The 22,520-nt window shown below is 38.5% G+C and overlaps 3 protein-coding genes across 4 annotated transcripts in view; 2 read left to right on the top strand and 1 right to left on the bottom strand.

Annotated features, from left to right (window-relative positions):
• The first annotated feature begins 5,308 nt into the window (after positions 1-5,308).
• LOC116584119 lies at positions 5,309-6,473 on the top strand. Its single transcript, XM_032332061.1, has 3 exons — positions 5,309-5,356; positions 5,581-6,150; positions 6,262-6,473. The coding sequence occupies exons 1-3, from the start codon at positions 5,309-5,311 to the stop codon at positions 6,394-6,396; spliced, it is 753 nt and encodes a 250-aa protein (XP_032187952.1). The 3' UTR covers positions 6,397-6,473.
• A 104-nt stretch (positions 6,474-6,577) lies between these two features.
• Positions 6,578-9,216, top strand: HMGB2 (high mobility group box 2). The gene is made up of 5 exons (XM_032332226.1): positions 6,578-6,708; positions 7,304-7,468; positions 7,772-7,917; positions 7,994-8,168; positions 8,710-9,216. Exons 2-5 carry the CDS (start codon positions 7,319-7,321, stop codon positions 8,869-8,871), a joined length of 633 nt encoding a protein of 210 aa, XP_032188117.1. The 5' UTR covers positions 6,578-6,708; positions 7,304-7,318; the 3' UTR covers positions 8,872-9,216.
• An 8,315-nt stretch (positions 9,217-17,531) lies between these two features.
• GALNT7 (polypeptide N-acetylgalactosaminyltransferase 7) overlaps positions 17,532-22,520 on the bottom strand; it is a 143,030-nt gene continuing 138,041 nt past the window's right edge. For both annotated transcript variants that reach the window (XM_032332221.1, XM_032332220.1), the window contains exon 12: positions 17,532-19,988. In XM_032332221.1, coding sequence (XP_032188112.1) covers positions 19,851-19,988 — 138 coding nt within the window. In that variant the 3' untranslated portion in view covers positions 17,532-19,850. The remainder of the gene's footprint in view (positions 19,989-22,520) is intronic.

The raw sequence follows: 22,520 nt of genomic DNA, 5'->3' as shown, positions 1-22,520 counted from the left end.
CAGTTTTGTTTTTGTTTTTTCTTCAGCAATTTAAAGATGTCATTCTTGGGATGCCTGGGTGGCTCAGTGGGTTAAGGCCTCTGCCTTCAGCTTGGGTCATAATCCCAGAGTCCTGGGATCCAGCCCTGCATGGACTTTCTGCTCAGCAGGGAGCCTGCTTCCAACTCTCTCTGCCTGTAGAATAAATAAATAAAATCTTAAAAAAAAAAAAAAGATGTCATTCTTTGGCCTTCTGGATTTCATATTTCTATTGAAGGGTCAGCATTCACTTACTGCTTTTTAAAATTTACCATGTCTTTTTTCTCTGGTCCTTTTATGATTTTCTTTATCTTTAGTTTTCAAATTTTTGTATTATGATGTGCTCCAGATGATATATTATACCAGAGAGGACTTGACCTTTCCTCTATTAGGCAGAATCAACCCCTTTTTAATAGGTAGAAGGATAAGGACTTATCTTAATCCAATGAAGGAATGAGCTGTGTGTATACAGGCTGGGCTGTAAAATTTCAGTAAGACCCAGTTCACCTCTGGCTCATTCCTGTTCTTCAGAGACTGTTTGATGGGTTTTTGATTGAGGGCTTGATGGTCTGTCTCTGTCTCCTTAGACCAGAAAGATTATAGAAGATTCATTTCAGCGTTTTGATGGTTTTGAGCTCGTTTCTCTACATTTCCATCTACACAGCTTCAAAAAATGGGAAATATCTTCAGGAAGCGATCAGTCTTATGTTTGTGACAGACCCTCTCCCTCCAGCCAGACTTTGTCCACTAAGCACCATGAAACCCTGGGAGATTTCACTTTGTGTTTAGACTTTTCTGGCACAATTTTCTGTCCTTTTATACCACCTCAGAATTCAGTCCATGTAGGTGGAAAATAGATCATTATGTATATCTAGGGGTCCCCTAGTTTCCAACTGGTTGTTTTAACCCCGCACAATTACCAAAAGCTTGCTGATTCTCTTTCCCTTTGTGAAGGTCCTTTTACCTGGGACAAAACTGATCCTCTATTCCTCACCTATAAATTCTTCTCAAATATCATCAGCACACCTAGGGTAGACAGCACACCTGTCCAGAATTTCAGTTTGAATTATTTTGATTGCTTTAATAGATCTATAGTGTATTTAAAAACATGATTTTTGCAGTTTGTCATTTTCTTAATCCTGATTGTGGCAGTGGAGGCTTTTAAAAAGTAAATAACTTTTTGGTGGACATTTAGTTCAAATTGAGTCACAAAAATAGTTTTTTTTGAAGAAAAACAGAATAACTTTTTCTTACTATTTTTCATTGAAATTGCTAGCAGTAGAATGAAAGGTTTTTGTTTTTTCTTAATCTGCATTTTCATTTCTTCAGAAATATATTGTTGAGGGGTGCCTGGGTGGCTCAGTCGGTTAAGTATCTGCCTTTGGTTCAGGTCATGATCCTAGGATCCTGGGATCCAGACCCTCATCCGGCTTCCTGCTCCACAAGGAGCCTACTTCTCCCCTCCCTGCCAATCCCCCTGCGTGTGCCCTCGCTCTCTCTCTCTGTCAAATGAATAAAATCCTAAAAAAGAAAAGAAATGTACTGTTGAACTATATCACTAATTATATCACTAAGTACAATACTACTACACCACATTGAATCTCTGGAGTTAGTATATAGTTAGGCCTCAGAACCAGTGGTCTCCCCACAAGTGGATGTGCCTATTTGATAATGCTCTAGTATGGTTATCCTTGCCCTCCTACGCCTTTAAAAACAACCTAAAAATATTAAATCTCAATATAAGACTAATATTTGAGAAACTAATATGTGTGCAGGGTAGTGGTTTTCAGTTTTTAATTTAATTTATTTTTTACAGATTTTATTTATTTGACAGATAGAGATCACAAGTAGGCAGAGAGGCAGGCAGAGACAGGAAGGGAAGCAGGCTTCCCGCTGAGCAGAGAGCCCAATGTGGAGCTTGATCCCGGGACCCTGAGATCATGACCTGAGCCGAAAGCGGAAGCTTTAGCCCACTGAGTCACCCGGGTGCCCCGGTTTTCAGTTTTTTACATTAACTAGGCAACTTGAAAGAAAAAGAATGATCTTATATGTACCTAATCTTATGTAGAGTATCTTAGCTAACTATAAGAGTTAATCAAGAAATTAAAAAAAAAATTACTGAGTTTATTATTTATTGCTTTGTGTGTGTGGGGGGGGTAGTTTACCAAAAAAAGGATATATAATATACTCTTTCATCAGGATTTTCCAATGTGGTTTGATGATCAGATTACGAAAAGTCCAAATTTTTAGGATAACTGAATGAAAAAAATAATAAGAATTGCATTAGTTGATACAACTAAGATCATTTCTACCCAATCCTGCCAGATTGACATTATAGATAAATTCCAGTTTATCTGCAGAATAACTATTCATACATGTAGGATGAGGACCTACTTTGGAAACAACTTCAGTCCTAACCCAGAATTAGCTTATTGCTAAATATTTGCATTGCTACAATTTGTGAGAAGCTGAATTTAGGCAAAGTTTGACAAATCAAATTTTATTTTGATATCATCTAGGGGGAATCCCCTGGTTAAATCGTTTTATTAGAAGACTAAGAAGATTGAGTAATATTGTGTAATCTAAAGTTTGGTCTATATAATTTATTACATGTGAACAGCTATAAACTCTTATTTCAACAAATACTATTTGAAACAAGTAGGCTCACAACTAATTGGTATTCTTAAAACCAAAGGATTTCCTAGATCTTGAATTATTTATCTTTTAAAATTTTAATTATAATCTCTTGACCACCTAACAATAGCAAAAGTTAACATTTATTTTCTCACATTATGAACAAATATTCACAGAATTATAAAACCATACAGCTTAAGAGCTGAATGTTACCTTAGAGATTGTCCCCCAAATCTCATTTTATAGTTTGTCAGTCAAAAGCCTAGAAATAAATATTAAGTGTACTGTTCAAAACCACAAGCCCTTGCTGGATTATAATTTATATATTCTTTTCTTTTTTAAAGACTAATTTATTTATTTTAGAGAGAGTGTAAAGGAGTAGGGGGAGGGACAGAGGGAGAGAATCCTCAAGTGGACTCCCCAAGTGCAGGGCCAAACACAGGGCTGGATCCCTGAGATCATGATTAGAGCCAAAACTAAGAAGTCTGATGTTCAACAGATTGGGCCACCCAGGTGCCCCTCAATTTATACATTCTTTATGAAGAACATAAACACTTTCTTTTTCATCATCTTTTAGGAAGATACATCGTACTAGTAATAAATTTGGATAATCATTTTTAGAATATATGAAATTGATGTGTTCCTGAAAAGGTTAAGTTTTAGAAAACAATCTTATTTTCCCATTTAAAACCATAACAATAGTAGACACAAGAGAAACAGCTTTAGGGATACCTGGGTGGCTCAGTCAGTTGAGCACCCATCTCTTGAGCATTTGATGCTTGATTTTGGCTCAGGTCTTGATCTCAGGGTCTTTGGGATTGGCACTCGGGCCCAGGACCGTGCTCAGCAGAGAATGTGCTTGAGGATTCTCTCTCTCTTCCTTTCCCTCTACCCCCCCCACCGTCTCTTTCTCAAATAAATAAATAATGTGGTGTTTTTTTTTTTAAAGAGAAAGTTTTATAGGACATTTTAGTTTTCTGATAAACTTATAACAGTATGCCAGGTAATTTATAATAGTGAACCAAACCTCTTTTGTATTTAACCCATCTTTACAGAACCAGATTTGGTACTAGATTTTTTTATGTGTGCTACCAGATTCTGCGTATGGTTTTAATTCCCAAAAGGAAAAAACGTGGTACTATAACCAACAATTGCCTAGATCTCATTTAAATTTTATCACTTCACTGTGCTTTTTTTTTTAAGATTTTATTTTATTTATTTGACAGACAGAGATCACAAGTAGGCAGAGAAACAGGCAGAGAGAGGAGGAAGCAGGCTCCCTGCTGAGCAGAGAGCCCGATGTGGGGCTCCATGCGGGGCTTGATCCCAGGACCCTGGGATCATGACTTGAGCGGAGGGCAGAGGCTTTAACCCACTAAGCCACCCAGGCGCCCCTTCACTGTGCTTTTTGATGTTACTTCTAGGCCAGGAATTACAGCCTAAGAGTGAAGTCTTAGCATCCATGGTAAAAGCAGATTAAATACAGAAATGTATTCCTATTCACTGTGATGCAGTAAAGAATGGAAATTGAAATGGAAAGGGTTGGTTTCTTCTGAGGGCTATGAGGGAAGATTCCAGGCCTCTCTCCTTACCCTGTAGATGGCTGACTTCTCTGTGTGTCTTTTCATTGTCTAACCTCTGTGCCTTTCTCTGTGTCCAAATTCCCCTATTAATTTTGTAAGGACACCAATCATTGGATTGGGGGCCTACCCAACTCCATATGAGCTCATCCTAACTGATTACATCTGCAATGACCCTATTTTCAAATAAGGTCACAGTTACAACTGTGCTATAAACAGCAGATTAAAAACCCAAATTGACAAATCATACTATATTATTGAAATAGCAATAAACCTACTTTTAAAATTTATTATTAAATTCAGTGGCATTAGTATATGCACAATTTGGGCAGCCAATATCCATTTCCAAAGAAAAATCATTATTATTATTATTATTATTTTTAAAGATTTTATTTATTTATTTGACAGACAAAGATCATAAGTAGGCAGAGAGGCAGGCAGAGAGAGAGAGGAAAAGGCAGGCTTCCTGCCAAGCAGAGAGCCCAATTTGGGGATCCATCCCAGGACTCTGGGATCATGACCTGAGCCGAAGGCAGAGGCTTTAATCCACTGAGCCACCCAGGCGGCCCAGAAAGATTTTTTTTTTTTTTTAAAGATTTTTATTTATTTATTTGACAGAGAGAGAGAGCTCAAGTAGGCAGAGAAGCAGGCGCGGGGTGGGGGGGCGGTGGGGAGAAGCAGGCTCCCCGCTGAACAGAGAGCCCAATGCGGGGGGGGGGGGGGGGGGGGCGCTGGATCCCAGGAGCCTGGGATCATGACCCTAACCGAAGGCAGAGGTTTAACCCACTGAGCCACCCAGGCACCCCACCAGAAAGATCATTTTTAAAAATCTTGCTTTTATTAGTAAATCTAGATAAACAGCTGCCGGTTTTTGAGTTATTATTGGTCAGGGTTACTGAATACAAACCAAACAGGCACACACAGTCGAACAAATGCTGAGAAAATAAGAAAATAAGACAATATTAAATTTACTGAGAAAATAAGACAATATTAAAATCTGTTGACGCTGTAAGCGCAATACATGGAAAAAACAGACCTTAAAACTAAATACAACAACACAGAAATAGCATAATAAGATGTCAGTGAAAGTCCTTCTACTTTGGGAAAAGCAGCCTGCGATGCTAGTAAGCAGTTAAGGTAGCTTTGGTGTGCTCTTACTAAACACTAAAATGAAGGTTCTTAACTTGGGTCTGGAGGGGTGTGTAAATGCAATATGCACTTGGCGAATATAAGCAGCTGGGGGGGTGCGAAGCATTCATTCCTTTTATGGGGGTCTCAGAAAGATCTTTGATTTAAAAGTTTTTACATTATGATGTAAGGGAGACGAGACAGTGGATAGGTAAGATAGCCAAAGGTGGACCGCGACGGGAAATCCTACTTTTCGCGCAGCAGCTGTACGAGGGTGAGCCAGAGCCCAGCCTGGAGGTCGCAACCAGGAATCCGGAGCCGGGGGAGGGGGCGGAGCCAGGGAAGACAACACCCGCCCCCGCCCCTTCGGGACCCCAGGGGCGCCCTTGTTTACCTCCCGACATTGGACACCCAAGACAAAGAGGGAAGGGAGGGAGGGGACCTTCTGAGGGAAACTCCACGGGCGGGAAACGCCTTACTGAAATATCGTTTGGTAACACCACCCGAAAGGCGGGAACAGCCGCCCTCCCGCGCCCCCCCGCGCCCCTTCCCAGGTTCCCCGCCACCTCCGGTCTTCCTGGGCTTCTGTCCTAGCCTCAGCGACAACGGGCGGAGCTGGGCAATCGGCCCGCAGGGCAAGCTCCTTAGCCTCTATTTGTTATTCTTCGGACCGGACAGAGGACGCCCTGTAGGGTTACACGGCCGAACGACTACAGCTTCCAGGAGACAAGCCTGTGGGGCCGAATTGGGGCGGAAGAGAGACGCGACCCGGATAGTGGTCAGAGAGAGGGTAGGGCAGTCTGCTTGTAACCTCAGCACCTGCAAACTGCCCCCGCCGACCCCCCAACAACCCTCTTTGCCGACTCAGTATTTTTAAATCTGGCGGGGCTTTCCCTTTCAGGCCAACCACTCCCCCCGTTTACCGCCCCAGCCAGTCAGCGCCAGGCCCGCCATTTTTCAAACCCTTTTCCTGCCGCCAATCAGGATCGAGCAGTACATTCCTCTCCTGACCGGTTCTAACGGGTCTGGGAGTTAACGACCTGGGCGACCCACCGAACCTGCTAGGCTGGGGCTGGAGGGACGGGCCTGGCGAGACACCGACCAATCGGAGGGCTTCGTGATGGTAGGGCGTGGCCTACGGGAGTTTGAATAATCATCAGAGCCAATCAGAGAGGCGGGGGTGTGGCCTGTGGCCCGGCTCGTCAAGTTGCCGTGGCGCGGAGAACTCTGCAAAACAAGAGGCTGAGGATTGCGTTAGCGATAAACCAGTTCACGCCGGAGCCCTGGGAAGGAAGCGTCTCTGTTGGATCCGGCCTCTTCGCGGGACTCTCAGAAAAGCTACCACCAGGCAAGAATCCCCTTTAGCCCCTTCGAGTTTGTGGGCCTGTCGTTCCCCCTTTCCTCATAGCCTTCTAGCCGGGCCTGGCACTATGGCTCTCGGGGTTCGACCTGGCGAGCGGAATCTGGGGTGCGGGCCGGTGAGGGCCGGGGGCTGTGGCGGGAGGGCGGTCGGGGCCGGCGGGAGGGCGGGAAGCTCGTCCGGGCCCGGTTTCAGTCGTTTTTTGAATGTCGGTCGCGAAGCGACAACTCTTTGAGTGAGGCCGGCGGCGTGGAAGCCGGGGAAGCATTTCTGTCAGGAAAAAGGTTTCGACGGCGCGCCCGGCGTTCCCTTCCCCAGCCCGGGCCTAGGCGGAGGGCGGGCGGGGGGTGGCGGCCTTTCGGGCCTTCGGGAGCGACGTGGTGATCGCGCGTGAGTCGGCTCGGCCGCGGCTCTTCTGCTGGGTGCCGGGAGGAGGGTATGTGAGCGGAGGCGGCCGCCCGGGGCGGGCTGGCGGGGGAGCCTGGCGCGGGCCGCCTTCCTTCCGAGAGGGGGCGGGCGCGTGTTTGGGCGGGAAGCTGAGCCCAGCCAGCGTCCACCCACCGCTTCTCTCCCCGCTACGTAGACGCCGCCTGTCACCATGGGTAAAGGAGACCCCAACAAGCCGCGGGGCAAGATGTCCTCGTACGCCTTCTTCGTGCAGACCTGCCGGGAAGAGCACAAGAAGAAACACCCGGACTCTTCCGTCAATTTCGCCGAATTTTCCAAGAAATGTTCGGAGAGATGGAAGGTGAGACCGGAATTCGGACAGAGCTAAGGGTTTTTTCAGGTGTTGTTTGTTTGTTTGTTTGTTTTTGGCTAGAACCTTAAACGGGTAGGTGACTTGTAACCTTCAACTTGGTTATGGTCGTGACTCGTCCAGATATTTTATTTTGAGTTTGAGGTAGACGACCTTAGGTTTTCGTTTACTTCCAAGACTAAAGGTAAAATGCTGCTAACCACGGAAAATGTAGCCCTTAAGGATGACCTTGATCTTTTGGATGCATGTAGCTTATAGTTTTGCTGTACTTTATTCCTTATTTCATACCCATAGACCATGTCTGCAAAGGAGAAGTCGAAATTTGAAGATATGGCAAAAAGTGACAAAGCTCGGTATGACAGGGAGATGAAAAATTATGTGCCTCCCAAAGGTGACAAGAAAGGAAAGAAAAAAGATCCCAATGCTCCTAAAAGGCCTCCGTAAGTTGATTTTCAAATCAGTCAAATTGCCCCATAATTTTCCACCCAGTTGATTAACTCCGTTGCTTCCTTTCAGGTCTGCTTTCTTCCTATTTTGCTCTGAACATCGCCCAAAGATCAAAAGTGAACACCCTGGTTTATCCATTGGGGATACTGCAAAAAAATTGGGTGAAATGTGGTCTGAACAGTCAGCCAAAGATAAACAACCGTATGAACAGAAAGCAGCAAAGCTAAAGGAGAAGTATGAAAAGGTACATTGTCTTTTTTAAGCCCAAGGTATTTTCTAAATAAGGATGTAGAAATAGGTATGAACTGTAGAGTTGGAAAGTTTAGTTCCCCTTGAATTATGGTTGTCAGCTGTATTTGGAGAAGATCTAGTGAAAACTGTACATTTAAGACTTAGCTATTTGAAACTTCCTTCTTTTGACTGAAACCAGTGTTCGTAGCATTGGTAGATTCCTGTATAGAGACTCATTTGCAGTTCTGGATCTCTTAGTTTTAAGAAATGGAGGGCTAAATACTTTGTTTTATGTAGATGTACCTAAAATAAGTGGGGGTGGGCAATATGAGGTAAATTGGACAGTGGTAGTGAAAGTTTTGACATTTCCAACCCCCTCATTTTACATCATTAGCTTTCTAAATCCTCTGAAAGCTGGGTTATTAGACTTTGAATACCTCTTTGGATAGTCATCAGGGTTATTGGCCAATAAGCTTAGAATATTTACAGCTTAGTGGTTTTCACAGTTGAGTAATGACACCGGATGCTGATTTTATTTTTTGACCATATTTCAGGATATTGCTGCATATCGCGCCAAGGGCAAAAGTGAAGCTGGAAAGAAGGGCCCTGGCAGGCCAACAGGTTCAAAGAAGAAGAATGAACCAGAGGATGAGGAGGAAGAGGAAGAGGAGGAAGAAGATGAAGATGATGAGGAAGAGGAGGAAGATGAAGAATAAATGGCTATCCTGTAATGATATGTGTGGAGTGTGTGTGTGTGCTCAGGCAATTGTTTTGCTAAGAATGTGAATTCAAGTGCAGCTCAATATTAGCTTCAGTATAAAAACTGTACAGATTTTTGTATAGCTGATAAGATTCTTTGTAGAGAAAATACTTTTTTAAAAATGCAGGTTGTAGCTTTTTGAGGGGCTACTACATACAGTTAGATTTTAAAGCTTCTGATGTTGAATGTTTCTAAATATTTAATGGTTTTCTTAATTTCTTGACTTGTGTATTGTAGCACAGCAAACTTGTAGGAATTAGTATCAATAGTAAATTTTGGGTTTTTTAGAATGTTGCATTTTGTTTTTTTTTTTTTAAATTTTTGTAATAAAATTATGTATATTATTTCTTTTGTCTTTGTCTTAATCTGCTACGTTAATTTTCACTTTAAAAATGCTCCAGGTCTGGAACCACATCAACTTTTTCTTGTATTTGTGCCTAATTCTCAGACACAGTTGATTTAGTAAAATGTTTGGTTAAAAAACTTAAAACATGCCCATATTCTGAATTACAAAGTATTTAAAAAATAGATCTGAAATTTAATGAACTTCTAAAATTGGTGCTGTTTTGACAAAATGAGTGTTTTTTCTTTTTCCTTGATGTTGCTGTTTATTACTAACTAGTCCCTTGACACTATCTTCAGGGAAACTTTCTCTTTAATATGAGGCAGAGGAGCTAATAATACAGTGAGTACATCCCTGAAAACCTAAACTTTTAAAAGCATCATTAGTAACAGGTTAAATTTTCTTTTGATTATAAACTAGTTCCAAGTAGAGTGGCAGAATGAATTTTCGGTTATATCTTTAAAAATTTATGGTTTTAAAGCTTTAGAATTTTAGTTATCTTACAAAACCATTTGAGGTTCACAATAACTTGTGATCCTGCCATGACTAAATTTCACTAGGAATTTTATTTATTGGGGGAAAGCAGTTGAGAAATGCTCCTTTGAGGGAGCAATTTCTTCTGAGTTAAGATTACTATTTTGAACTGTTACCAGAGGCTTCTAGTGAAAGCCAACCTCTTTGGCCAAGTTAGAAATAGGTATGAATGTGTAGAGTTGGTGAGAGAACAAACCTGTTTGTTTGTTAGTTGATAGTTTCCTTATTACCTACCAAGTTTTAAAATAGTCAAAATTCTTACTACCCAACCATGGGAGTTTTGGTTGTCTGTCTTATGCCATATTTGAGTAAGTATCTGGTAAGGATTATATCATTAAATAGGAAACACTGAAGTTTTGTTTAATGGAAAGTGAGGTATTAGCATAATTACCAAAATTTGCAGACCTCTGATTGCCTTAATCTTAACCTCAGTAGTTGCACATTTAAATTTGGAGCTTTTGCTGATGAAAATGAAAACATTAATAATTTAAAAAAATAATTACTGATGTTAAGTGGCTTAATAGTGCCTGAAATTAGTGTAATGTATTTTATTTATTTATTTATTTATTTATTTTTTAGTGTGATGTATTTTAGAGATACAACTTAGGTCTGGATCCCAGTTTCCCTGCTGTATAAATACTAGCTTTATGAACTTAATTTTTGACCTTCTGTCTCCCCATTTGTAATATGGGGTCAGTACTCAGTTCACAGTGCTTTAATGTTAAAGGAGAAAGTTAAAATTACCCAAAATACTTCCTAGTGCTTAAGAGATTTTAAAAAGGAGTTTCTAAAACTGAAATAGGGTAAAAGTCTTGTTTCTTTCAGGATATTTCTAAATTTTAAGACCCGTGAGGCAGACCTGTCCGATTTCTTGTCATCTTTTTGGAAGTTTTTGTGACTACTTCTGTTTTTTTATATAAAACTTTACATGTCTAAGCTAAGAGCGACTCATTCTTTTAATTAGAAGCTGCTCTAGAATAAATTCAGGATTTAGGGTGAGTCATCATCCATTAAGTGTGGATCAAGATTTCAAATCTCTGAAAGATTCAGTAAATTTTCAAGATTAGGTTACTTCAAGGAGTGGTTCTGTTAGAAACTGAAATAGGGATAAGAATTAGGTTCCATTCCAGACCAGGTGGTATATGGAGGTGTTTATGAAAAGTCCCTTTTTTTTCTTTTAAGAAATAAGCTATATCTCAGTGATACAAAATGTAGAAGAGCCATGTAGTGAGTAGTCTATATCCTTGATTCCCAACTACCTGGTTCTCCCATGAGGCAACCACAATAATTCATCCTTCAAGAAAGACAAAGCATCATGTATATTTATATATATGTATTTATGTTTATATATTCCTATGTATTTATATATATGTTGTAAGTATATATAAATATATGATGCTTTCTGCTTAAATACACATTTATACATATGCATATATATATATATATATATATATACACACACATATATATAAACATTAAACCAATGGAAGCTTTCTATATGTACGCTTTGCCCCTTGTTCTCATTTTAGGGAATGTTCTATCAGTACAAGAGCTGACACTTCAATTTGAGTAGCTAGCTGCATAGTATCCCATTGGATAGATCATAATTTAGTTCATATTTATGAACAGTATTGCCATGAATACCCTTGTATGTGGTTTCAAAAAAATAGTAAAAATTTTAAGTTTGTACATTTTAAGATTTGATGATTATAACCACTAAAACCTGTATAGTTGACCCTTGGAACAACATGGGCGTTATGGGAGCTAAACTGCCCTCACACTGTTGAAAATCTGCGTGTAACTTCTGACTTCCCAAAAACTTTACTAATAGCTGTTGATGAGAACCTGTACTGGTAATATGGTCAGTCAACACATACTTTTCATGTTATATTTTATACTGTATTTTTAAAGTAAGTTGGAAAAAAGAACATGTTAGAAAATCATAAGAGGAAATACATTTACAGTACTGTACTGTAAAAAATCCACATCTAAGTCGACAGTGCACAGTTCAAACCTGCTTTGTTCAAGGGTCAACTGTACCTGGTATATGGTGGAAACCTCTTATGTTTTAACTTCGTAAAGGCTGCCAAAATTGTTCTCAGTAGTTGTACTAATACATAGTCCATAGCAATGAATGTTTTAGAGTGTCTATTTCCTCATCTCAGCAACATAATAGTTATCAAACTTTTAATCTTTGCTATTTTGATTTAGAAAAAGTGGTTCCTCTTGCTAAAAGTTGAGCATGTTTTTATGTTTCACAGCCATTTGTTTCCTGTGGTCTTCTGTCTCATGGGTCTCTGTATTAGTAATCTGTGGAGATTAAGGAAAGTGACCCTTTATGACTTGAATTGTAAATGTTTTTCTCCTTATCAATTTCCTTTTGACTTGATGCTGTTTTCTTTTCTTTTTTTTTTTTTTTAAATATTTTATTTATTTATTTGACAGAGAGAGATCACAAGTAGGCAGAGAGGCAGGCAGAGAGAGAGAGGAGGAAGCGGGCTCCCCGCTGAGCAGAGAGCCCGATACGGGACTCGATCCCAGGACCCTGAGATCATGACCTGAGCCGAAGGCAGCGGCTTAACCCACTGAGCCACCCAGGCGCCCGATGCTGTTTTCTTTATGCAAAGATTTATGTAGGCAATTTTATTAAATCTTCAGTGGTTTTGGGAGGTCTTTCCCACTCAAAGATTATATAAAATTATCTGTTTTCTTTTATTATTTAATTCTTTAATTCTTCTGGAATTTATTTTGGTCAAGGACTCAGGTAGGGGGTTAAATTTCTTTCTTTCCAGATGGCAGCTACTAATTTGGGTCTTTTTATTTGTAAAAGCTGGGTTAGAAGATCCTATGGAGCAGTCAATTGCAAACTTGCCCAATAGATGACAGTATGCCTTTTTGTAAGTATTTTTTTAACAGCAGTATTTACTGTAAGTAGTAAATCATACGCTTGTCTTAGACTAGTACAAATATAGCATTATCTTAAACCTATTACTACATATGCCACTAAAAATGTTTTACAAAACAGCAATGATTTTATTTCTTGGGGTGCTAAAGAATGATAAAGGAGCTGTTAGGTCACCACATAAGATCCAGTCCTTTTTAAAATAAAACATCTCTAGAAATAAGTTTTTTGGACTCATTCTCATGAGATTCCTATTGAGAATTGTGGCATTTTCAGAGAAAGGTAAGATATAGGGCAGAAAATCCAAAGAGAAATAGAGTGCAGACAGGAAAAAGGGCTGTATGTGGTAAAGTGATGAGCATACAAGAAAGTAAGCTCTAGGAGAGCAATGATTTTTTTTTTTTTTTTTTTAGGATTTTATTTATTTATTTGACAGAGATCACAAGTAGGCAGAGAATGAGGAAGGGAAGTAGGCTCCCTGCCGAGCAGAGAGCCCAACTCAGGACTTGATCCCAGAATCCTGGGATCACGACCTGAGCCGAAGGCAGAGGCCCCCACCCACAGAGCCACCCAGGTGCCCCATTTTTAAAAAATTTTTGTATAATTCTCTATACCTTGTGCCAGAAATTTAGTAGGTGCTCTATAAACAAATATGCTGAGGATAAAGAGGGCAGCTCCTACTTAGCTCAGTCCTGTTGTTGGATGGAATGTGGGTCCAGGATTCCCAAATATCCCAAATTTTCAAGAATCAGAAATCTAGATATTTTTTTAAAAAGTGAAATCTGGGGGCACCTGTGTGGCTCAGTGGATTAAGCCTCTGCCTTTGGCTCAGGTCATTGTCTAGGGTTCTGGGATCGAGCCCCGCATGGGGCTCCCTGCTCAGTGGGGAGCCTGCTTCCCTCCTCTCTCTCTGCCTGCCTCTCTGCCTACTTGTGATCTCTCTTTCTGTCAAATAAATAAATAAAATCTTAAAAAAAAGTGAAATCTGAATCATAAATGTTGGCAATGAATTCAAATGTCGGGTTCAAAGGAAATGTCTACAGGTAAGGTTCTACCCAAGGGTTACCAATTTGCCAATTCTGTAAATTAAATAGGTAAATATAAGATTATTAACAATATTTGAGTTAGGACTGTTAAGTTTATGTACGCTTTCCAGTTGAGCATTGTTTTTACAGTTGTATAAGCAACTTTTCACTCTGACTGGAAACTCCTCTGACTTCTTATCCTGTAGTAAATGTAGAGATAGACATTGTTTCTGAGGTCTGAGGTCTTAATGGAATTTCACTTAATGGAATTTCCTAGGCTTCTTTTCAGGATTTACAGTACTAACTTTTCCCTCAGTGAGCTTCGTCCTAACAGTTACCATATCTGTAGAATAATGGATTCAGAAGCACAGTTAGAGTGTCACATTTAAAGAAAAGTAAAATAACTTTCAAGCAACGTGGAACAGCAAACTTCAGAACTGGAAATGGTCTTTATATCAACGGATCCAGTTTCCTCCCTTCAGGAAGACATGGCAGTTCAACTAAGACAATATTCTAGGGCAGCAGGTAAGATAATAAAACACTAATTCATTTACATTTGTTATGTTATTCTTTGATTCTTTACATTATTCTAATAAAGAGGAGATGGCTTATGCAAGGGATTAATTAAAGTAATGGGTACTTGGCTGGCTCAGTTGGTAGAGCATGAGGCGCTTGATTCTGGGGTCATGAGTTTGAGCCCCATGTTGGGCATAGAGATCACTTAAGATAAAATACAAACAGACAAAGGAAGAAGCAAGGTTATGAAGGAGATTAAGGGTGAGGAGATGAGCTTACACTTGGAACTTGGAACTTGGAGTTTGAATAGGTCTCTTTCTTACTGATTTGGTAACCTCAGACAAGTTAAATAACCTTTCAATTTCCTCACCTATAAAATTAAGAAATTTTGAGGATTAAATGAGGCAATATATTTAAGACACTTTTCTGGGGGGCAAGTGATAGTAAATAACATTAGCTAAAGGTATATGGGTTATATTGGTAACCCAATATATATGGGTTAAGATAGTTGCTATGGTAAGAGTATCAGATTCAGTTCTGAGATTTTTTTAAATCATCCTCATCTCGTATCATCCATCCCTCTACCCATCTCCCCTCTGGTAACCTTTAGTTTGTTTCTTGGTTTCTCTCTCATTTTTTTTGTTTGTTTGTTTGTTTCCTTAGCTCATTAGTTTAAGTTCCACATACAAGTGAGATCATATGGTATGTATCTTTCTCTGACTTATTTTGCTTAGCATTATATTCTCTAGTTCTGTCCATGTTGTTGCAAATGGCAAGATTTCTTTTCTTTCTTTCTTTTTTTTTTAATGGCTGTGTGCTCATTGCTGTGTAATATTGATGAGTATTTAGGTTCTTGGGGGTTTTGCTATTGTAAATGGCAGTGCTATAAAAATTCCTGTACCTATTTCCTGGTATTCAGTTACACTCCCCTCCAGTATCCTTCCCTATAAAGTCCAGCTGTCTCAGAAGTACCAAACTCTATTCTCGTTCTCCATAGCTCACCAATATCATCATTGAGCTCCATTTTCCTGTACCATGATCATGAAAGTTCTCCCAGACAGACATGGTAAACCTGAGGTTTACCTGCATGTTTCCTTTTTTTCAAGTATCACAGTCTGCTTTGCCTATTATCCATTTCCTCAAAACAGCCCATATATTTTATCCAGGTTATAGTTGTTTAAGAACAGCAGCCTAAGTCCAATACCAACTACTATGTCATGGCCAGACATGGAAGTCAATTCAGTTCAATTTTCTACTAAAAGTTCTAGTTTTCTTTGTACATTTAGACATTAATACAGTTGGAATTTATTTGTCCGTATTAAAAACCTACGAAATTTCATTTAGAAATAACTTAAAGACATTATCTTAAACATCTGTTAAGATGCGCTTGGTTCTATCCAAGCGTTAAATTAGACCACTAAAAACTATTTTACACATGCTATAAATGATGTGAGGTAGAAATTATTTATTCTCTTATGGATAAACATTTCACCTCCAATTTAAGAAGCATCATTACTTCTGAGCTTCATTTCTCCATTTGTAAAGTGTGGGTAATGTTATCTTGTATATGAAACATAGGTACACACACATAGCCTTTATATAGGGCTTCCAGTGTAGGTGTCTTCTGATTAAAAACGAATTCTAAAAAAATTATTTATTTATTTATTTGACAGAGAAAGAGATCACAAGCAGGCAGAGCACCAGGCAGAGGGAGAAGCAGACTCTCTGATGAGCAGAGAGCCCACTGTGGAGCTCCATCCCATGACCCTGAGATCATGATCTGAGTCAAAGGCAGACGTTTAACCGACTGAGCCACCCATCACCGTGATTAAAAACAAATTTAAAGTCTCTGAAACCAGGGAATCATAGCTAATACTTATATTATCCTGACTATATGCCAGCTAATACTTGTATTATCCTGACTATATGCCATAGCTAATACTTATATTATCCTGACTATATGCCATAGCTAATACTTACTTATATTATCCTGACTATATGCCTGGCTATATATATATATCTATATATCCTGACTATATGACATATGACTATATATCAGGAGCTATCCTAAGTACTTCATGTATATTCATACAATCCGAATAAAATCTGTGAAATAGGCACTATTACTTTTCCTAATTTACAAATGGGAAAATTGAGGCACAGAGTTTAAATAACTTCCCAGGGTTATATGAGTAATTTGTAGTGGAACAGAGATTCAAAACAGATTGGTCCACCATACTATATTCATTCAGATGAGTAGACTGTAACATTTTATTAGGAAAATAAGGAGCCCTCCCCATCCCACCTCTGCTCAGACTCAATTATGGGCATTTCAAAATCTTAAATATGAGAATTGCTATACAATTATTGGATTTAGCTTAGAATCCGTCCTTCCTTTAATCTCAATTCCAGGGAATAGTGGTCCACAAAAACCATTCTCTGTCCATTTTCCTGCAACTCACTGATTCTAATGAATGATACGCATTTTCATAGTGCTTGGTACTTTTTAAAATCTGCTTTCACATGGATTAATTTTCATGTCCCCAAATGACTGGCCTACTGGGGCTCTGGCTCAGATCAAGTACTTACCATGTTTTACACTGAATTATAAGTGGATTTTTTAAAAAAAGATAGATTCTATCCAGAAATGAAGTATATTCCAAGATCCCTGTGAGACTGTATCTTAAGAAATAAGTGAGCCCCTGTTTACTCCAGTCTGGTCCTAGATGACTTTTTCAAATTTCTTTGATACAGTAGCTGAGAATTAGCGGATGTGACAATAGCCAAGTCAACTGAAAGTTTCCCAAATCAACACTGCCACGTATTGGAGTGTTAGTAGCCGTATCTTCTCTTGAGATGTCGCACATTGTGCCACAAGGTCCTATGGCCTGTTTCTCTTTTTTTTGGTAGGCTTCCTTTCTCTCTACTCACTTGACCTGTCAGGTTGTAAAGAGTTTTGACTTAAAGAAATTTTTGCTTTCAATAGGCAACTCTATAGTAGAATACACTGCCAAGAAAGATATATGTTGCTGGGGTAGTTTTTTATACTTGGATAAGTTACTTCAAAAAAAATTGCTATATATAAGGAACTAGAGACGAAAATAAAACTTTTATGTTTCCTTCCTACAGATACACTCCAAGTATTCCAAGCATATTCATAACCAATATTCAAGCACATACTCAACATATAACTATAATATATGATATTTTAGCTATTATGTTAGTGTATCTTATAGACGAAATTCAAGCATGCAGTGTTTGGATTTAGAAATGATTACAAGTACTGAAAAAACCCATGGATTAAAATATTTTATTTTTTTCTCACCTAAAAAACAAGCAACCCAGAATTAAGATATACATAAACTTCTCAAATTTATCCCTAATAAAATTTGAATATTTATACAATTTCTACAGAAACATACAGTGTATCAAAATCTGCATAAATCAAATTTATAAAATATGTAGAAATGCATAGTGATATTATCAACTTACAAAGCAAGGATATGGGAATTATTTCCAAAGCAGCCTACAGTAGAAAATAGTCATATGGCAGCAGCTTCTGATGTTTTTCATGTTTGGTAAGGTTTCTGATTTCAATATATAGAATCATTTTCATAGAGTATCAACGAATTGCACAAAATACCCATTTAAAATTTACATGCACAGTTTATGTGCCACCTTTCTTAGGCCTATGCATAGTTAACAAGGTTATAAGCTATTCAACAAGGAAAATGGAGCCTATTTGCAAAGACACAAGTAATTAATGTACCAATTCTCTTAGTTTCCTTTTTATAGCTGATTTATTTTGCAGTTGTATAAGCATATATAAATGTATTCCTTTTAAACATCCCTAGAGATGAATGAAAGTTAAAATGGTTGATCACAGATCAGTAGCAAAATATAAATTGACAATTCAAAATTATAAATAAGACTCTGTTCAGGATGTTTAACTCTGACTCTCCAAATTTAAGAGCTAAGCTTGGAAGAAACAAATTTGTAGGCTTTTCTTCTAAACAAATGTAGATTTTTTTCTTTCCTTTTTTAAGCTTTAATTAAAAATAGTTCCCTCTGGCAGTAGTTTGTGAAATTCCTTTCATTGTAATGATATCATGATTACAGGATCAAAAATGCATCATTTACTTGCCATTCCCCACTTCATCAGTTTTTTCCTTTTTTTTTTTTTTTTTTTCCACTCAGTGTAGCATTTTAATCTTTTGGGTAACAAAAGACTCTTATTTAGAAATTAGAATTTAATTCACTATTTGCACTATTTGGTTTTCCTCTAGTAGGTACCATCTTAATAAATGTTAAATCCAAACACGTCTTCTTTTCACTGGAAAAATACTAATAGAAATACGCTTCCTAAAACAAAACAAAACAGAAACACTAGGGAACTAACACCTAACCTAACAGAAGTTCATATTTGTTAATGAACTGTATTTTTAAATAGCCTTTTTTTTTTTTTTAAATTTAAAACAATGTGCAGGGGGTTTCATTTGGATGAAGACATACATGAAACATCCGTTCACTCTTGGCTTCCGGGTTCCACAGCTTAGGGTTGTAACACACATGGGTTTTGTAAGGCGTAGTCTAACAAGGGCTTGGAAATTCTTACCATGGTCAGAATGAGCCCTGGACGTTTTGACAGTGGTATTTTGTTGTTTTTGTTACTCCCACACTTCAGGGTTTCAAAACTGAGAATTAATTTTCTGTAGTGATAGGTATTGGGGAAAAGTGAATACTAGATGTCAGTGGACAACTTTTCCCTAGTTGGTAGACCCCCTCTGTTATCTTCGGAGTCACTATCAGCGGAGAATGTTGGGCATGCCAGGGAGTGAGGGAGTTAATGTCACAGTCTTCAACCCTATGAAATAGCATTGGATGTTCTATACTGTCTTTTCTTCTTCAAACCATACACCATTCCATTTCAGAGCAAATGGTAGCACATAAATTCATTTTTGAGTAGTGAAAGTATTTCTCATCCAGATGACAATTCCATCATTACCATCCTATAAATTTCATCAAAAGCTCTTGAAATATATACTGAGAAATGAAAGAGGCACTAAATGTGTTGAAATTCACCTTTCAATAAAGCAGCATGACTGTGAAGGAAGGCCACCTTGGCTAAGAACCTGTGGCAGTGCTTCATAAAGATGTAAAATTAAATAAAGACACAATAGGTTGATAATCACCAAGTTATATATGAAAGTCTGGTTACTCCAACCTTGTTTTCAAGTGTGTTTAAAAAAAAAAAAAAAATCAAACTGCCTTTCAGACCCCTGAGTGTAATCCCAAAGAAGACAATGATGCTTTTAACTCTGTTCTAAATAAAACAGAGCTAAATGCACAAATTACCAACCAACATCATCTTGAAACAAAACAAAAAAAGATGTAAACATCTACAAAGTTTAAGGTAAAAGCAGTTTTGTAAACAGTAACTGCAGATGATAATGTTATTGTAAAATCACAGTTTATCAACGTCCTTCAAACTGATCAGGAGGTTCTGGGTTTGGAGCTGTACAGAGTTAACAATAGTTGCAGCAGGTTTCAGGCGGTTTTCAGTCCTAGATAAGTTTATGTGTCAGTAGGTAGGTTATTGGTTTCTTTCATTCTTTCTAAACACTATGGATGTTGTTCATTTCCCACTTTTGAGTCATTTTACTGGAGTCACAGTCGGAGATGAACACTTGGTGGAGGACATCTGAACGATCTAAGCACTTTCCTGAAGGAATATGAGTAAATCTGTACAGGCTCTGGAAAACAAGAGGACAAGGGAACTTTAAATTTGTACTTCTTTTGGTATCACTGACATTCGAAGTCATTATCTGGCTTTCGCAAGAAGAGAATTCCAGCAAACCGGACAGGCTTAAATCAACCATACCTCAGACTTTGGATTTTTCGCAATTGTCAGTCTTCTAAGTCCTTTTATTGTTAAGTCACAACGTACAAATGCAATGGTATACAAACTTCAATTCACTGTCTTCCCCTCCCAACCTACTTCTTCAGTTCCCATCCTGGCTAATGGCAGTACCATCCTTCCAGGGCTCAAGACAGGCCTTTCATGCTCCACATTCCTTCCTTCCCTTCAAACTGTCGCAATCACTGAGGACTGATGTTTGCAATTTCTCTGATCTGAATCCTTTCCCAGACCCACTGCATGTACCTGTTTAGCACTCGTCCTCTGTTGTAAATTTCCTCAAGAGAGCTCAGGGCTTCTCATACTGTAGTTCTCGGACTATCTAAGATTGGGTCTGTAAGGCCAAAACTACCTTTGTAATAATACAAAGACCCTATTTGCCTTTTCATTGCATGGACATTTATACTGATGGTGCAAAAGCAATGGAAGGTCAAAATGCTGGGGCCTTTGCATAAATCAAACAGTGATGTAATTGTGCTAGTCTCAGTATTCGTGGCTATATACCCACAGCTAAAAAAGAAAACACTGGTTTTACTCAAAGGTGTCTGTGATGAAACCATAAAACTTACTGGTTTTATTAGATCTTGACCCTTGAGTATACTTTTTTCTTAAAGATTTATTTATTTTAGAGACGGAGAGAGAGAGAACAAGAAACAGTGTGCAAGTGCGGGGTTGGGGGTGGGAGGGCAGAGGGACTCTCCCAACTCCTTGCTGAATGTGGAGCCCTATGCGGGGCTTGGTCCGACAACCTATGAGAACATGACTTGAGCTGAAACCAAGACCAGACACTGAATCAACTGAGCCATCCAGGTGTCCCTACCCTTTTAAAAATATTCTGAGATGAGATGGATAGTATGGATAAAGCACTTCCATATAGTGAAGTACAGTGGTTATCCAGAAGGAAAGCACGTGTACATTTGTTTGACCTGAGAGTCCAACTAGCTTCTTTTTTCAAGTAATGTCATTTTGACTTCAAAGGATAACTCTAGACAAACTATGATTATTCCAACTTGGGACTGGGCATACTTTTTCTAGAAAATGAAGTAAGTCCGTCACTTAAAAAACCAGCAATGATAATCTGACAGTATTTTTTGCCACTGATAGATAGAATCTGACTTTTCAAGCAAAAACTAGAGTGGTGGAAAACTTGTACCCACCACCATGAACCTGACAGCTTTACCATGAAATCAGTGCTTATATTTGTGATTTTTGGACACTGTTTAATGAAATGTGTCAACATTTGGAAGACCTACTTCACTGAGTGAGCCAATATTTTCCAAACAACCAACGCATGATGTTACAAAAGCAGACATGAGTAAAAGATCCTTTCAGAGTATAAGACAGACCAATGGATTTTAATGTAACATAGGACCAAATGCTCACTAATATGGTTTCAGATTCTACACTGCAAATAACTTTTAAGAAACTACCATTTACTTAGCTGTGGTGTAGCATCAAAGAAGAATACAATTATCTGAAAAGGCTATTGAATTAATCCTCTCTTTTTTAACTGCATGTTTGAGGCTAGATTTTCCTCATATACTTCAACTAAAACAACATATCGCATCAAATTGAATGCAGAAGCAGTATGAGAATCCAGCTGTCTTCCATTAAACCATGCATTTAAAGGGATTTGAAAAATCATGAAACAATGCCATTCTTCTCACTTTTTTTTAAAAATAGTAATTTGTTATTAAAAATGTTATTTTTACTAACATGTGGAAGGGTTATCATTAACTTTTAACATGAATTAATATATAAATACAAATATAAAACAACACAAATACATGCTTACAAAACTTCTCAGGTTTAATTTGCAACTCAGAAAACATTTTTAGCTCTGACGTAGATAAACAAAATCTGTCGTTGTGGGGAGGTTCTCAGTAATTTTCAAGAGTGCAGAGAGAATCTAGAGACCGGAAGTTTGAGAACTGTAGACTGAACTGATCTGCTCATCAGTCCGTACTTCACAATATTCCTGGAGTTATTTTCCTGAAGTATCCACTGTTCCCTCTCACTGGGTTCCTCACTTGCAAAATGAAGTTCAATGTTCTTCCACGTGGACTACAACTTAAGGACACCAAACTCAACAAGAGTCCTAGACTCTACTACACACTCTTACTCCATGTCTTTGCTCCTCCAGTTTTCTTATTTACCCTCTACAAAAAGCCTTTTTCTACCTCAAGATCTGGTACGATGATACTTCCTCTATGAAACTCATGATAAACAATTCCTCCTATTAATCGATCCTTTGTTAACCTATTGCATTTTACTTACTTGCATTTCTGCAGTTTTTTCTTTTCTGCCATTAGAGTATGATGTGCTTTGGCTTCTTTTTGAAGTTACCACATCATCGGGCCCCAAGGAA

This window comes from Mustela erminea, chromosome 2 (genome assembly GCF_009829155.1).
Source record: "Mustela erminea isolate mMusErm1 chromosome 2, mMusErm1.Pri, whole genome shotgun sequence".
Taxonomy (NCBI): domain Eukaryota; kingdom Metazoa; phylum Chordata; class Mammalia; order Carnivora; family Mustelidae; genus Mustela; species Mustela erminea.
This window is presented reverse-complemented; position numbering and strand designations above follow the sequence as displayed.

What these genes read in the sequence shown, in the direction of transcription:
- LOC116584119 (XM_032332061.1), top strand. Translation starts at nt 5,309, where the DNA reads ATGTCAGTGAAAGTCCTTCTACTTTGGGAAAAGCAGCCTGCGATGCTA. An exon ending in AAAAGCAGCCTGCGATGCTA is followed by an intron (nt 5,357 to 5,580) that starts GTAAGCAGTTAA and finishes TAGGTAAGATAG; the next exon opens with CCAAAGGTGGACCGCGACGG. An exon ending in GGATAGTGGTCAGAGAGAGG is followed by an intron (nt 6,151 to 6,261) that starts GTAGGGCAGTCT and finishes TTTCCCTTTCAG; the next exon opens with GCCAACCACTCCCCCCGTTT.
- HMGB2 (XM_032332226.1), top strand. Translation starts at nt 7,319, where the DNA reads ATGGGTAAAGGAGACCCCAACAAGCCGCGGGGCAAGATGTCCTCGTAC. An exon ending in AATGTTCGGAGAGATGGAAG is followed by an intron (nt 7,469 to 7,771) that starts GTGAGACCGGAA and finishes TCATACCCATAG; the next exon opens with ACCATGTCTGCAAAGGAGAA. An exon ending in TAAAGGAGAAGTATGAAAAG is followed by an intron (nt 8,169 to 8,709) that starts GTACATTGTCTT and finishes ACCATATTTCAG; the next exon opens with GATATTGCTGCATATCGCGC.